Source organism: Lynx rufus, unplaced genomic scaffold (assembly GCF_022079265.1).
Source record: "Lynx rufus isolate CCGP_SWC_20201006 ecotype Redwood Valley unplaced genomic scaffold, mLynRuf1.p SCAF_13, whole genome shotgun sequence".
Lineage (NCBI taxonomy): Eukaryota > Metazoa > Chordata > Mammalia > Carnivora > Felidae > Lynx > Lynx rufus.
The window spans coordinates 23941846-23955209 of NW_025814827.1; the positions used below are offsets into that span (position 1 = coordinate 23941846).

At 40.6% G+C, this 13364-nt stretch overlaps 1 protein-coding gene across 1 annotated transcript in view; it reads right to left on the reverse strand.

Moving 5' to 3' along the window:
* Nucleotides 1-1971: 1971 nt before the first annotated feature.
* SCG3 (secretogranin III) overlaps nt 1972-13364 on the reverse strand; it is a 33589-nt gene continuing 22196 nt past the window's right edge. Inside the window, exons 11-12 of the mRNA XM_047074454.1 lie at nt 7081-7161; nt 1972-2090 (exon numbers count right to left, since the gene is read on the reverse strand). Of these exons, the coding sequence (XP_046930410.1) occupies nt 1972-2090; nt 7081-7161 (200 nt within the window). The remainder of the gene's footprint in view (nt 2091-7080; nt 7162-13364) is intronic.

Below are 13364 nucleotides of genomic sequence, written 5' to 3' on the forward strand. Positions count from 1 at the left end.
AACACTATCCAAAAGATGTAATATAAGCAGAAATTTAAAATTAAGGGCACAATCTTAGAAATACTCTTCTGAATATTTCATCATTGCCTAAGGTCTCTCTTAGCACTTTGTGGCCAAAACATCTCTCTCCTTCATTAAATTAAATTCTGAATTTGTTGTGGCCACAGCTGACCTGTCTTGGACCAGAGTACTTTAGTACTGCCTTGGAGGAGTAGACTGAGCCACAAGGAACCAGGTTTGAGGCCACGCTTTAACTGCTTCTTGGCCATCAGAATTTGAGCACATGCTGTGCCCTTGTTCTTTTTGTGAACCAGTTTCCTCATTTATAAAACAAGGCTGACGATCCCCTGCTTGTCTTGGTTACTGCTGGGAGCTAATGAATGTCACTGTGTCGGAAAACTGCAATACATTCCCTAAGTAAATGTCTCATTTTAAAATATACCGCATAGATAAATTATAGAAAAGTGAATGGATAAAATGCTTTAATTGCAGCCAGACTTTTTTTTTTTTCTGATGTAAAAGCTGCCCATTTGGACTTAGCCCTATAGGACACAGGTGAGGTAGCAGTCATGTTATCAAAAATGACATTAAAATGCTCTGACTCATTGTGTTTGGCAAGGATATTTTGGGCATAGGTTGTTTTTAGCTCTCCCTTACTGCTCACCAGTGAGTACTGGCTTGTCTAGAACATACTGAGTTTAGTTTTTGTGTGTGTCAGGCTTTGGTTTTTGTTTATTTTTACAACTCAGGAGGGGGAGGAGCAGCAGTGGTTTCCTACCCATGAAAAATAGCCTCTTACATTTCCCTATAAGTTCCTCCGTCCTCACCAAAAAGTAGGTACCAAGCAGGAGCATTCAAGACAAGTATCAGAAGGCCATTTGGATTAGGGACAGCTAATACACAGAGCATCATATTCAGATTTCCAACTGAAATATATAGAAAAATATGTTATTACTTTATGCTGAATAATGCATTTGCAAAGCATTCTTTGGTTTGGGAACATTGCCCATTAACATTTCAGGAGGACCTTGGGCCACTGTGGGTTTCCAGGGATGTGTTTGTGATGGTAGCTGAGGGAGAGGAGATGCAGGGACCCCAAGTTCATTAACCTTTTCCTCAGGGAAGTTCATTTACCAGCTCTGGTCCACAAAGAAGGGAATGATTGTTTTCTGTGTTTCTGTTCTACTGCCTGGCTTTCTTGCTCTCAATTGAGAAATGTTGGCCTGGATTAAATTCAGCTTAGATAACCCAGATCTGGCATACATTTTTACTTTGCTTTGGTAGTGTTTATGACCTCATTTTTCTTCTTGGGGAGCATACAGTTATCCCTATTAATAAAGTGGATGTCTGAAAATTCACTAATAGAAAATATTAAGAGTGGGGGAAATTACTGATGAAACCAGCAACTCCTATGCCCATTTTCCAGGTTCCTTTCTGCACCAGTGGGACTGATAAAGAGCCAGCAGGAACAGCCAAAAAGCAGAGAGCTATCCTTTATGCTAGATAGGCTTTGAGAAAATGTTAATTTATTTTAACTCCCAAAAGGGAACTGGTGATGGAAATGACATCTTGTAACAGACATATTCTATGAGGTGTTTTGATACCCAGCATGCCTTGAAAACAGAACCCCCTAATTCTTCAGGGGGTGTCTATGTGACACAGCGGGAAGAAGCTTCAGTTTTAAATTCAGTCTGTTACAGGCTTTCCAAAGCAGCATATCTCTGATTATAAAATGTAAATCTATAAGGAAATAAGGATTCTATATACAAAATCTCAGCTTACATACAACTTTACTTCTCAAATTGTTTTTATGGCAAGAAAGCTATGTTTGACCACTTCTAAAAGGTTAACTACTGCACTTTCGTCACTTTCTAAAAATCCTTGACTCAAATTACTTTAATCACAGACTTAGAAGTGTTTGAAGCTATGTTTTCTGAAACAGTTTAAAGACTCCTGAATCTTTTGCCATTTTTACAGGCTGCTGTAAATACGCTTGATGGCATCGGCTTCTTCTTTATCAAGGATGCCCTTCTCCACGTAAGCATCAGCTTGTTGGTTGATGAAGTCCCTCATCTTTGAAAGGTCATAATCTGGAAAATATCGTCAGAGTGTCATGAGCAGAGATAGGAAAGAGACATCCCCTTATAGTGATTGCCATGAACTAAGAAGCGTTTTATACAAAAACACAACTACTATTCCATCGCAGTCTTTCACATCAGAAGACATATTAGATGTTGGCATTTTTTCAGTCTTTACAGTTTAAAATCGTGTTTATGTATATTGTCTCATTTGTTGTCCATGATCGCACCTGCAAGGTGTTCAGGTAGGGAGTATCACCATCATTTGAGCATGGGGAGAACAGGCCCATAGACTATGGCTTTGAAAACTTTTTATACCAATCACCTGGGGGCTCTTACAGATTTGTATCAGTAGGTCCGAGGCAGAGGTCCAGATCCTGCATTTTAAATACACTCCCAGGAGATATTGCTGCTGCTGGTTTGGGAATCACACTTGGGGAGACAATATCCTAAAGCTTAAGTACCTTCAAGGTCACACAGGTAGTAAGAGTTACAAATAGAACCAGGTGTTTTGATTTTCTGTAATTGTTATACAGGTTAAGTTCCTGTTGATGTGACAACCCATTTTTTTTTTCCGAGTTAAGAATTACCATTGGGGCACCTGAGTGGCTCAGTCGGTTGAGGGTTCGACTTTGGCTCAGGCCATGATCTCACAGTTTGTGGGTTTGAGCCCCAAGAGCCTGCTTCAGATTCTGCGTCTCCCTCTCTCTCTGCCCTCCCCTGCTTGTGCTCTGTCTCTCTCTCAAAAATAAATACTAAAAAAAAAAAAAAGAAAGAAAGAAAGAAAAAGAATGACAATAATTTTCACACTATCTGAATTATATGCATGGAGGAAAAATGCACAGAGCTTTTTTATTTTATAAAGAGAAACTGCTTTGTGGTTCTGTCCTAATTAAACAAAAAAATCTGTGTAAACCATCAAACCACCCATCAAAAGCAAAGAGATCCTCAAGTAAGGAGGACACCTGTGGCATTTTTCTGAAAGCTTAAAACCCACATCCTTCCTTGATGCTCATTGTTTTAAAAAATGAAAAATAAACACAAAAATAAAATTTAAATAACCTGAATTCTATTAATCATAAATAACCAGAGTTAGTATTTTGTTATAAATATAAGCAAAAAAAAAGAAAAAATATATGTATGTATATTTTGCTTTTCAAATATATCTATCTCAACCCAGAATTAAGATCACAGTATAATATACAACCTTATTAACAATCTTCTTTCACTCTACACAGTAAGCATCAATATTTTCCCGAAACACCACTTAATGGCTATGTACAATGCATCCTATGGAGGGTACCAAAATTTATGGCACACATCCCTCAGGGCTGGACATGGGGGTCTTCCACATCACAGTGTACCTGGGGAGATTCCCCCCCAGATTCTGAGTTGCCCGAAGCTGAGTTCCTTGAGGACAGTGCCATTCACCTTGGCTATAGCCGCCGCTAGAAGAGAGCCCTGCCTTCTGTCAGTTTGTAAAGGAAAAAAAAAAAAAAAAGGAAAGGGGGTAACAGAAGCTCAGAGCACCCCATGAAAGGAAAACTATAAAGAACATCTCTATAAGTGCCAGGTGTTTATCATATCAAATGAGCTGAGGCTCAGATAAAGCCGGTTTCCTCTCAACCAAGAGAGGCATTTGCTCCCATTAGGGCTTCGCCTTGAAGATTAAAGACATAACTGCCAGCCGGGGCACTTTACACCCATCATCTGATATGCTGCTCACAAAACTCCATGAGGTAAGCATTAGTATCCCCATTTCAGAGATGAAGAAACGGGACAGAGGAGGGAAGTCACTTGCTTGGGTCATGGTAGAGTCAGGTTCTGAACCCAGGTCTGTCTGTCACTGCCCTGAACCACCCTGTGGCCTTGAAGTAATGAACGTGAAGCCACTAACAGGTGTAGAACAAATGTTCAGTAAGTGCTTGGGTTTTGTTGTTGGCTTTTATTTTCCCTGTCAGGACAAAACAGAATCAAGCTGCACATATGATTTGTGTGCTGATTCCTCACAAGCTGATTCCAGTCTCATAGGGCACAAAGAGGCGCCTCTTAATTATCACCAGCTCAAATTAATACTGGCTTTTCTGAGTTGGCTGCAGGGTCAACGTCTTTAGTGGGACGAAAGACAGCTCAAGGGCAGATGTGAAGAGGTCTGGGTGATTCGAATGGACAAACAGGAAAGTATTTTGCTTTCTTTTGAAATGGAAAAACTGTATCGTTAAGACAGCTCTCACTGTGCGCCGTAGGAAAACTAGCTGGCTGTTAGATTACACAAGTCAGTAGTCACGTTGCTAATCTTAAAAATATGTTTTAAGGTTGTTAGGCTCAAAAGAAAAAAGGGCTGTGATTCATTTTTTTTAAAAGTACAGACTTTTTTTTTTTTTAAAGGTGCATAAAGTTTTATTATCCTTCTCAGCATCACATCACATGCACCTCCCTTTCCTGGCTCTGGGAAGGAGAGGCAGGTTACCCAGACCCCTGCCCAGCAAAGGGCATGAGCAGAGGTTAAGGAAGGTCAGAACTAATAGAGCTACTGGACTTCCTGCTCACACAGCTGCAGCCACTGTGTGACCCTAGGAACGAGATCCACCGGCTTTAAGAGATGACCTATGTCAAGCAGAGCACATATGAAGGCAATGGAGGAAAAGCTGTCTGCTTCTGTCTTCAGGGGGGTATACTGCACATCACCCTCACTTCCTGAGGGCAGAAGGGAGCATCAAACTCAATACCGTCATTTTGAAATTTGCTCACAGAGCCTTGGAGATGCAAGCACCAGGGTTCCATGCTTGACTAGGTTGATCATTTCTGGAAGTTGAAGATTATATTGCAGGATGTTGCGGGTTATGACCGGGAGTGTGATTCATGTTAATCAGTGAAAGAAATAACATAAGTATTCCAAATTGTTGGACCATCAAATTAACATTGGTTTCAGAATGCATTTTGGTACTTTCTATATTACACTCATTCTAAGATAAACATTTTTTATTGTATATTTTTAAAAAATTTTTTATGTTTATTTTTGAGAGAGACAGAGAATGAGCAGGCAAGGGGCAGAGAGAGAGGGAGACACAGGATCTAAAGCAGCCTCCAGGCTCTGAGTTGTCAGCACAGAGCCTGAAGCAGGGCTCAAACTCATGAACTGTGAGATCATGACCTGAGCCAAAGTTAGACACTTAACCATCTGAGCCACCCAGGCGCCCCATTTTTTAAAAGTCTTTACAGTCACTGATGGCATGTTATAACTTTTCTTCCTTAGTGGTACATGAAACAATGGTTCATTCATCAATCAGTGACAGATTTGATGTAATATGGTTCATGTGAATTTTAATGGAACTGATAGCCTGAAAATTCACATTATTTTGAGTCAAATAAACTATGTGTGAAAAGCTGATAATTATTTCCATTTCACTGAATTTAACAAGACCATAGGCTAAAGAGGAACTGAAAATACCTCTTTCTCCCATTGTGCTCTCTTATATCAGTGGTCCTCAAACTTAGCTACACAGTGGAATCATGGGGAGGGGGTTAAAAATACTGATGCCTGCATCCCTTTCTTTGAGTTTCTGCTGTAGTGGTCCTGAGATGTGACCTGGACGTCAGGACATGTAAGAGCTCTGCAGGTGATTTGAATGCACTTTCAAGTTGGAAAACACCCCTCATCTCATTTTAAAAGCATCCTTTGGCAACTGCTCAGCCAGACACCTGGGAGTCATACTGGACTCATCTGTATCCATTGCTGTCAAGTTTCTCCCTTCTTTATTTCCTCTGCCTTGCCTTGGTTTAAGCCCCATAATTTCTGCTCCAGATCTTTGCCTTCAATCTCTGTCCAATCCCCTGGGGTCCTATTTCTTCGATCTATAGCCACACTGCTGCCAGAGAGATTTCTCAGCTCTTAACCTAATTAAGTCCTAATTTAGGTTCCCCTGGCTAAAACTTACCTCCTTTGCAGGACACGCAAGCACCTTCCTGATCTGGCTGCTACCCACCTCCCACCTCTGGCTGCCGATCCTTCCCACAGATACCCAGTGTTCCTGGGAAACTGGGTGGCTTCAGTTCCCAGAACACATGACTCTCTTTTGTCCTTTTATGTCTTGGGCCGTGTTTCCTCTGCATCCACCTCTCGTCACTCAGCTTTCCAACAAAGGCTTTCCTGCAATCCTTTCTCCCAGTGCTATGCATCCTTGTAAGGAGATGTGCCCCCCACCTTTGTAGCACTGCACCTGTCTATGATAGCGCCGAGCAGGCTTTAGTGGTGCTGGGAGCTCCTTGGGGGTCAGGGAGGGCAAGGGGAGGCTGCATCTTACATTTGCATATCTCTGGTACTCAGAACAGAACAGTCTTGTTCTGTGTTTTAAGTGAGTGACTGCTTTTGTAATTGCAGGGTCCATCTAATATGTGGTCAAAAAATTCCCTTTTTAGAAAATACTCCAAGGGGGCCCTGGGTGTCTCAGTTGGCTGAGCGTCTGACTCTTGATCTCAGATCAGGTCATGATCTCACAGTTTGTGAGTTCGAGCCCCCTGTTGGGGTTGGAATTGCTTGGAATTGCTTGGATTTCTTTGGATTTCCAAGCAGGTTCCATGTTGACAGTGTGGAACCTGCTTGGAATTCTCCCTTTTCCTCTCTCTCTTTCTCTCTCTGCCACTCATGCTGTTTCTCTCTCTCAAAATAAATAAACTTAAAAAACTTATGAAAATAAATACTCCAAGAAAAGGGCAAAATATTGATAATTATTGAAGGTGGTTGGTGGATACATGGGGATTAATTATACTATTCTCTCTACTTTTGTTTGATACATTTCATAATAAAATGTAAAAGAAAAGGCCTTTGCCCAAGAGGTGGCTTTGAAAAATAAGAGAAATGGAGATTCTATTCCTGTATCCTGTAGTGTTTTTGGACTCTGACAGGAGACTTTAGCCCAGTTTGACTGTGGGAAACTTTATTTAACAAGAACCCCTGACAAATGGGTGAGGTTGGCAGTTTGCAACCATACTAAATCCTTACCTTCTTTATTTCCTTTTTTGTCGTGTTTCTTCAGCCACTCAATATTTTTTCTGATGGCTTCCAGATAGGCTTCCGTTTTCCCTGGAAAAGGGAAAAAAACTCATAGCAAATACTCATAAAATATCACTGCATCTCTTTTTAAAGACCACACTCTTGTTCAGAACCATAAATGCTGGACTCCTCAAGCACTTGTGAGTAACAAAATAGTGTGCATATTTGGGTGGGGGATGTTGAGGAGAAAGGGTAGAGATGAGATTCCAGGACACAGGACCAGGCAGGCTAGTAAGTGTCAAGGAGCCATTATTCACACACACATAACTGCAGTCTCATGTCTTGGCAGAGAAGAGTTTTGATTCAGTTCACTGGATAGGTGAACAGTTCTTAGACTGCATCATTTCTGGTTAGGAATGTTCTTCCAGTTCTTCCAACTGGTTAGGAGTATTCTCAGGTCAAGAATTAAATCAGAGTGGCAGATCCTGAAAAGACTCCATCACCAAATAAGTCATGTTAAGGAAGTCCAAATCTGTGGCTTAGTGTAGGCTGCTATACAAGTCTTCTGCCCAATCTGGCAGGGAGCGTGTGACAACTCAGATGAAGAGATGACCTGGGCCTCATTTCAAGGTTTGGGTATGAACCTTAGAACTCATTCTAGTAAGACTCCCCTGGATATAAACATTCTCCCATGAGCCTCGAGTGTTGTGAGAGAAGTGCCTGCTCTGTGGTGCCCTTCATGTACATTGTTGTCTGCAAGTGGGCATTACCATCCACTGAGAGATGAGGAAACTAACACCCAGAGAGGCTAAGCGACTTGTCTGAGGCCACATAGGAAATAACAGAAGTAGAATTTGGACTCTAGTCTTCCCAAACTTCTGCTACCTGCACTATCTGAAAGCAAAGTCTATCTTCAGTCACAGACACTGATGTAGCCTTGTTCTGTCTCAAGGAAACCAGCCATCTCTGAAACCAGGTGAGGTCCCTAGTGCCCAGAGTGTCTGCACCAAGGGACCAGGTAGTCTGGAGAATTCTGGGTGGCCTAAGAACGGAAGGCTTCGAAGTCCAGGGGCTCTGCAAGAATCAATGGCTGCCAAAGCTCTGTGTGGTAACCACCCATTCTGAGCCCCCTTTGAGCCCTGTTACCTCTAGTCTATTCCCCAGACTTTTTGGTTGAGTTACCTGTGTTCTTATGATGTGCCAAGGGCTGTGCTTTGAGCTCCAAAATGCAGTATCTCTTTTACTCTTCACAACAACCTTTTAAAGGCAGTCCCATTTCATCCCCATTTTACAGATGAAGAAACCGAGACATAAAGTAATATGCTGAAGGTCATATGGCTAGTAAGTTGTAGAGCCAGGGTTGAACCTGGGTGCATTTGACTACAGTCCATGAACAATAACACTGCCTTAGGATTTGCTGATGTTCCAATTTCCACTACTGCATTTACCTAAGTGACCTCCTGAGCATCCTTCTTCCTGATCTTGTAAGCCTACTCTTGCCTCACCAGTGGGGCTCCATGTTATGTGGACCCCAAAGAAGCACAGAGAAGATCTTTTGCAAAAGGGTTAAGTGGACAAAAGAAGAGATCTACGATTTTCAGCCCCTGTTCACTTCAGTCAACTGTATAAAAAAAAGTCTTGATTTCAGTGCTTTGTTTTTAAGAATGTTAGAGCACGTGGAAGACCAAAGTCCTAGCTGATGTTATAACATTTTAGTACAGCGAATATAGGAATATTCATTGTCTGTTGCCTGTTTGTTGAGAAGGTCAATTGCATTTGGTAACATAAAAACACTGTTCTCTGTTTCAAATTAATTCAGTTAGAAAAGGCATGCTGAACAAAGAAATCTTAGTGTAGACTATTTCTAGAGAATGCAACTGAAGAGTTTAAATCAAAGTAGTGGGTCTCATAGGGCTTTAACAAATAGATAATTTGTCATTAGCATATTAAGTAATTAGGGCTTCTGAAACTTTTACGAATGTTTGAAAATAGTCTTGTTCTTTAAATAATGTTAAGCATTCGTGCCACAATATTATTTATGATACATCATAATATTGGAAGCTTATTTGAGAAAAGGAAAACCTGAGCTTAGTCTCTGTGTAAATATGGTGTTAAAAATTCTGAATTAGGAGAATGAAGGTTTGGGGTTTTGGCCATAGTGTAGCAGACATTGTTGCTTCCCCACCCCATGTCTCCCTTATTCCAGATATGCTATATATTCCTTATATCCCTATATGATATATCCTTATGTCCTTATACTCCTTATATGATATATTCCTTATATCTCAGAAACATTCCATACAGCCTCCCAGAGATCCTCAGTGGGAAGCCCCAGTTGCCCACAGCTGAAGCCCACTAGTGAAACCACTTTCTATGGGCTTCTCTCCTTTCCCTGTCTCTTGTATCTATGCCCCCAGTGGTCATCTCCCGATTAAATTAGACCGCAACTCCTTCTCTCAGGGTCTGCTTCAGAAGGAAGCCAGCCTAAGGCAGTTTGAAAAAGGGGACTCGGGGGGCGCCTGGGTGGCGCAGTCGGTTAAGCGTCCGACTTCAGCCAGGTCACGATCTCGCAGTCTGTGAGTTCGAGCCCCGCGTCGGGCTCTGGGCTGACGGCTCAGAGCCTGGAGCCTGTTTCCGATTCTGTGTCTCCCTCTCTCTCTGCCCCTCCCCCGTTCATGCTCTGTCTCTCTCTGTCCCAAAAATAAATAAACGTTGAAAAAAAAATTAAAAAAAAGAAAAAGGGGACTCGGCATCATCTTGTTAGGTTGCCTTTTGCTCAGGAACTAATTTTCTATAAAAATATTAATTTTTAAAAAGTATGAAATGCACAAGAAGCAATTTTATCCACTATATTGATATTACCAACCCATAACAGAGAATGAGTTTACTGCAGCTTGAAGAAAACTATACTGCAATTCATTTAAAAACTAAACTACTATCTTGTAGATCATAACATATGATTATGACAGTTTCTGTAATTTAAAATAGAACCCCCCCATCACCCTCATCCCCCTTTCTGCTTTATTTTTATCCATAGCACTTATCATTTTCTACTGAATCATATAACCTACGTAAATTTATTTTTTGTCTTCCCCCTTAGAAATATTTCTTGTTTGCTGATATGCTCCCATGCCTAGAATAAAGCTGGACACAGAATAGTCTATCAATAAATATTTGTTGAATAAAGTAAATGGGTAAATGGGCAAAGTCTTCTTATATAGAAACCAAATCATAATAAGAAGAAAATATATTAAAAATTTTTAAAGTATTTATTTATTTATTTTGAGAGAGAGAGACAGAGACAGAGACAGCACCAGTGGGGTAGGGGCAGAGAAAGAAGGGGAGAGAGAATCCCAAGCAGGCTCTGCACTGCCAGCACAGGGCCTGACTCGAACTCATGAAACTGTAAGAACATGACCTGAGCCAAAACCAAGAGTTGGATGCTTAACCAACTGAGCCACCCAGGTGCCCCGTAGATACAATTTTTTAAAGTATAAATGGCATAGACTTCTTTTTCCTTAACAAAAATGAATTGTTTATTTGAATTCTGAATTTAAGTGATAGTTATAGCAGAAACAGTTTAAAATATCTACAAATGTGCTAGACATACTCTATCTGTATGTTATTTAATCTTCACAGAGCTCTATGAAAGAAGAGTTATTAGTTCCAATTTTACTCATGAAGGAACTAAGGCTCAGGGAAATTAAGTGACATGCCCAGGGGGACACAGCTGAGTAACGGTCAGAGCCTGGTCTTGAACCAGAATGAATCTGGAGCCTCTACTGAGTGTAGCTGGGTGAGATTCACCTTTTAGACTAGAATGATTTAGTGCCTGTTGTTGTTACCAAACTGGGAAGAAAGGCAGTGGTTCTCAAACTTGGCTGCACAGGAGAATCATTTAGGGAATCATTAAAAAATCCTGATGCCGGTCATGATCTCACAGTTCCTGGGATCAAGCCCTGCATTCGGTTCTGCACTGACAGCACAAATCCTGCTTGGGATTCTCTCTCTCTCTCCCTCTCTCTGCCCCTTCCCTGCTTATGCTCGCTCGCATGCTCTCTCTCTCTCTCTCTCTCTCTCAAAATTAATAAATAAACTTTTAAAAACATTAAAAAAATCCTGATGCCAAGGCTACTCCTCATATGAATCAAATTAGAATATCCTGAGGTAGGGACTGAGCATCATTTTTAAAAAATGGTCCTGAGGTGATTCCAATGTGGGGCAAAGTTTGGGAACCACTGCCATCAGTACTGAGATCTCCACAAGTTTACTGGAGCATTGGTAACAAGGTGAATAAAATCAGGTGTTCCTCTGCTCTTGGAGAGAAGCAGCTGGTTCCTATTTACATTTCCTCCTGTCAGGAGCTGTAAAGCAAACCTTTTATTTACACAGTGTGCAGTAAAAGCCCATGAGAGTCCACTTTGGAAAGCTGGGCTATTTTTTTCAAATATATTTCAGTTTCCTTTGGAAAAAAATAGCTCATGGCTGAGGTAATATGGCACAAGCTTTAAAACATATGCTGAAGCAGATGGGAAGAGGGCCAGAATCAAGACGCAGCCCTCCTTTTCTGGCTGTTCTGGTTTTCAGCACTGCAAAGAAATACCCTTTTTTATACACGAATTTGTCCTTACTGTGATATGTTGACCTGATCTGCCCACCCCCAAAGCCCCATTAGAAAACAACAACAACAAAACATTGTAGAAATCAATAGAATTAACCTATTGAATTCTGGACATACTAAAGACAGTAGATCTTCTAAAGAGTGCTTATAAAAATTAAGTTTGATATGCTTAAAGTTCTGTAAAGATTACATGATTACAGTTTTGAACGGTATAAAACAAAGTAAGTGATAATGGGATCATGGATGCCAACATGGGCCTCAGAGCCATTCAGTGTAAGGATTTCTGTACATTGATGACATTTTACATGCCCCAAAGAAAATACTCAGACTGAGTACTGGATAGGAGTCAAGGGACAAGGGTTCAAGGCCTGGCTCTGACACTCTTTGGCTATGGATCATGGGTGAATCACTTCATCTTCTGAGCCTTGGTTTATTTATTTATAATTTAGGGATGAATTCTAAAAAGAAGGTCCATGGTTTCTATATATGGGAAGAAACACTCCTTTGCTATCCTCAAAAAACCTGTGTTGATGGTAGGTCTCCTGTGCCTGGACTTAGCTCCTGGCATCCTTCCTGACTCACAGGGGAGAAGACTGTACTTACTATTTTTGGACATTGTTAGCAGAATGGCTTGGGGCTTGAATAAAAGGCACAAATTGTTTCCTCTTATGTTGCTTTAAAAATAACAGCATCCACATGAGTTAGCCATTTATTAATTAAATAGGCTACCTTTTCTTTTCTGGTTTCTGTAAGGAAGATATGGGAATAATAGAATATTTAGGTGAAAGCTATCATAGAGATCACTTTTTTCACCTATTTCCATAATCTGGCCATAAACTTGACAAATGATAGCAATGGAATGACTTTTTGAGTATGCTAATACTTATCTTATCCTTTGGATGGTTTTTTAAAAAAGATTTTCAGTGACTCATAGAGCAGAAGTGAATGAGTAAACATCGAATTGGCAAATAGATCCATACTTAGATCATGGAATAAAATTTTAAAGTACTTTTCTTTAGCCTCCAGAGAGCAATTTACTTGAAAAATTAGGTAATTTTATAAATATGGTTGAAATTAAAATAAATATGATTTCATTGGCATACCCCTAAATTTAGGAATAATTATGGAATCATTCAAATGACTGTACCAATTAGAAATCAGTATTTTAAAAGATTATTCTTTTTTTGTTTATTTATTTATTTTGAGAGAAAGAGAGAGAAAGAATGAGTGTGAGTGTGGGGGAGAGGCAGAGAGAGAGAGAGAGAGAGAGAATCCCAAGCATGGAGCCCAACTTGGGGCTCAATCTCACAAACTGTAAGATCATGACCCAAGCTGAAATCAAGATTCAGCCACTTAACTGAGCCACCCAGGCACCACAAAAGATTATTCTTTTTTTTAATGTCTATTTATTTTTAAGAAAGAGAGAGAGTGCGTGTGCAAGCCGGGGAAGGGTAGGGAGAGGGAGACACAGGATCTGAAGCAGGCTCTGCATTGAGAGCAGAAAGCCTGATGTGGGGCTCAATATTATGAACTGTGAGATCATGACCTGAGCTGAAGTTGGACACTCAACTTACTGAGACACCCAGGAGCTCCCCTAAAAGATTATTCTTAATGTGAATCCCTGTAGAATACAGGACTTTCAATAGTGTAACTCAATTATATTCAAAGGTGG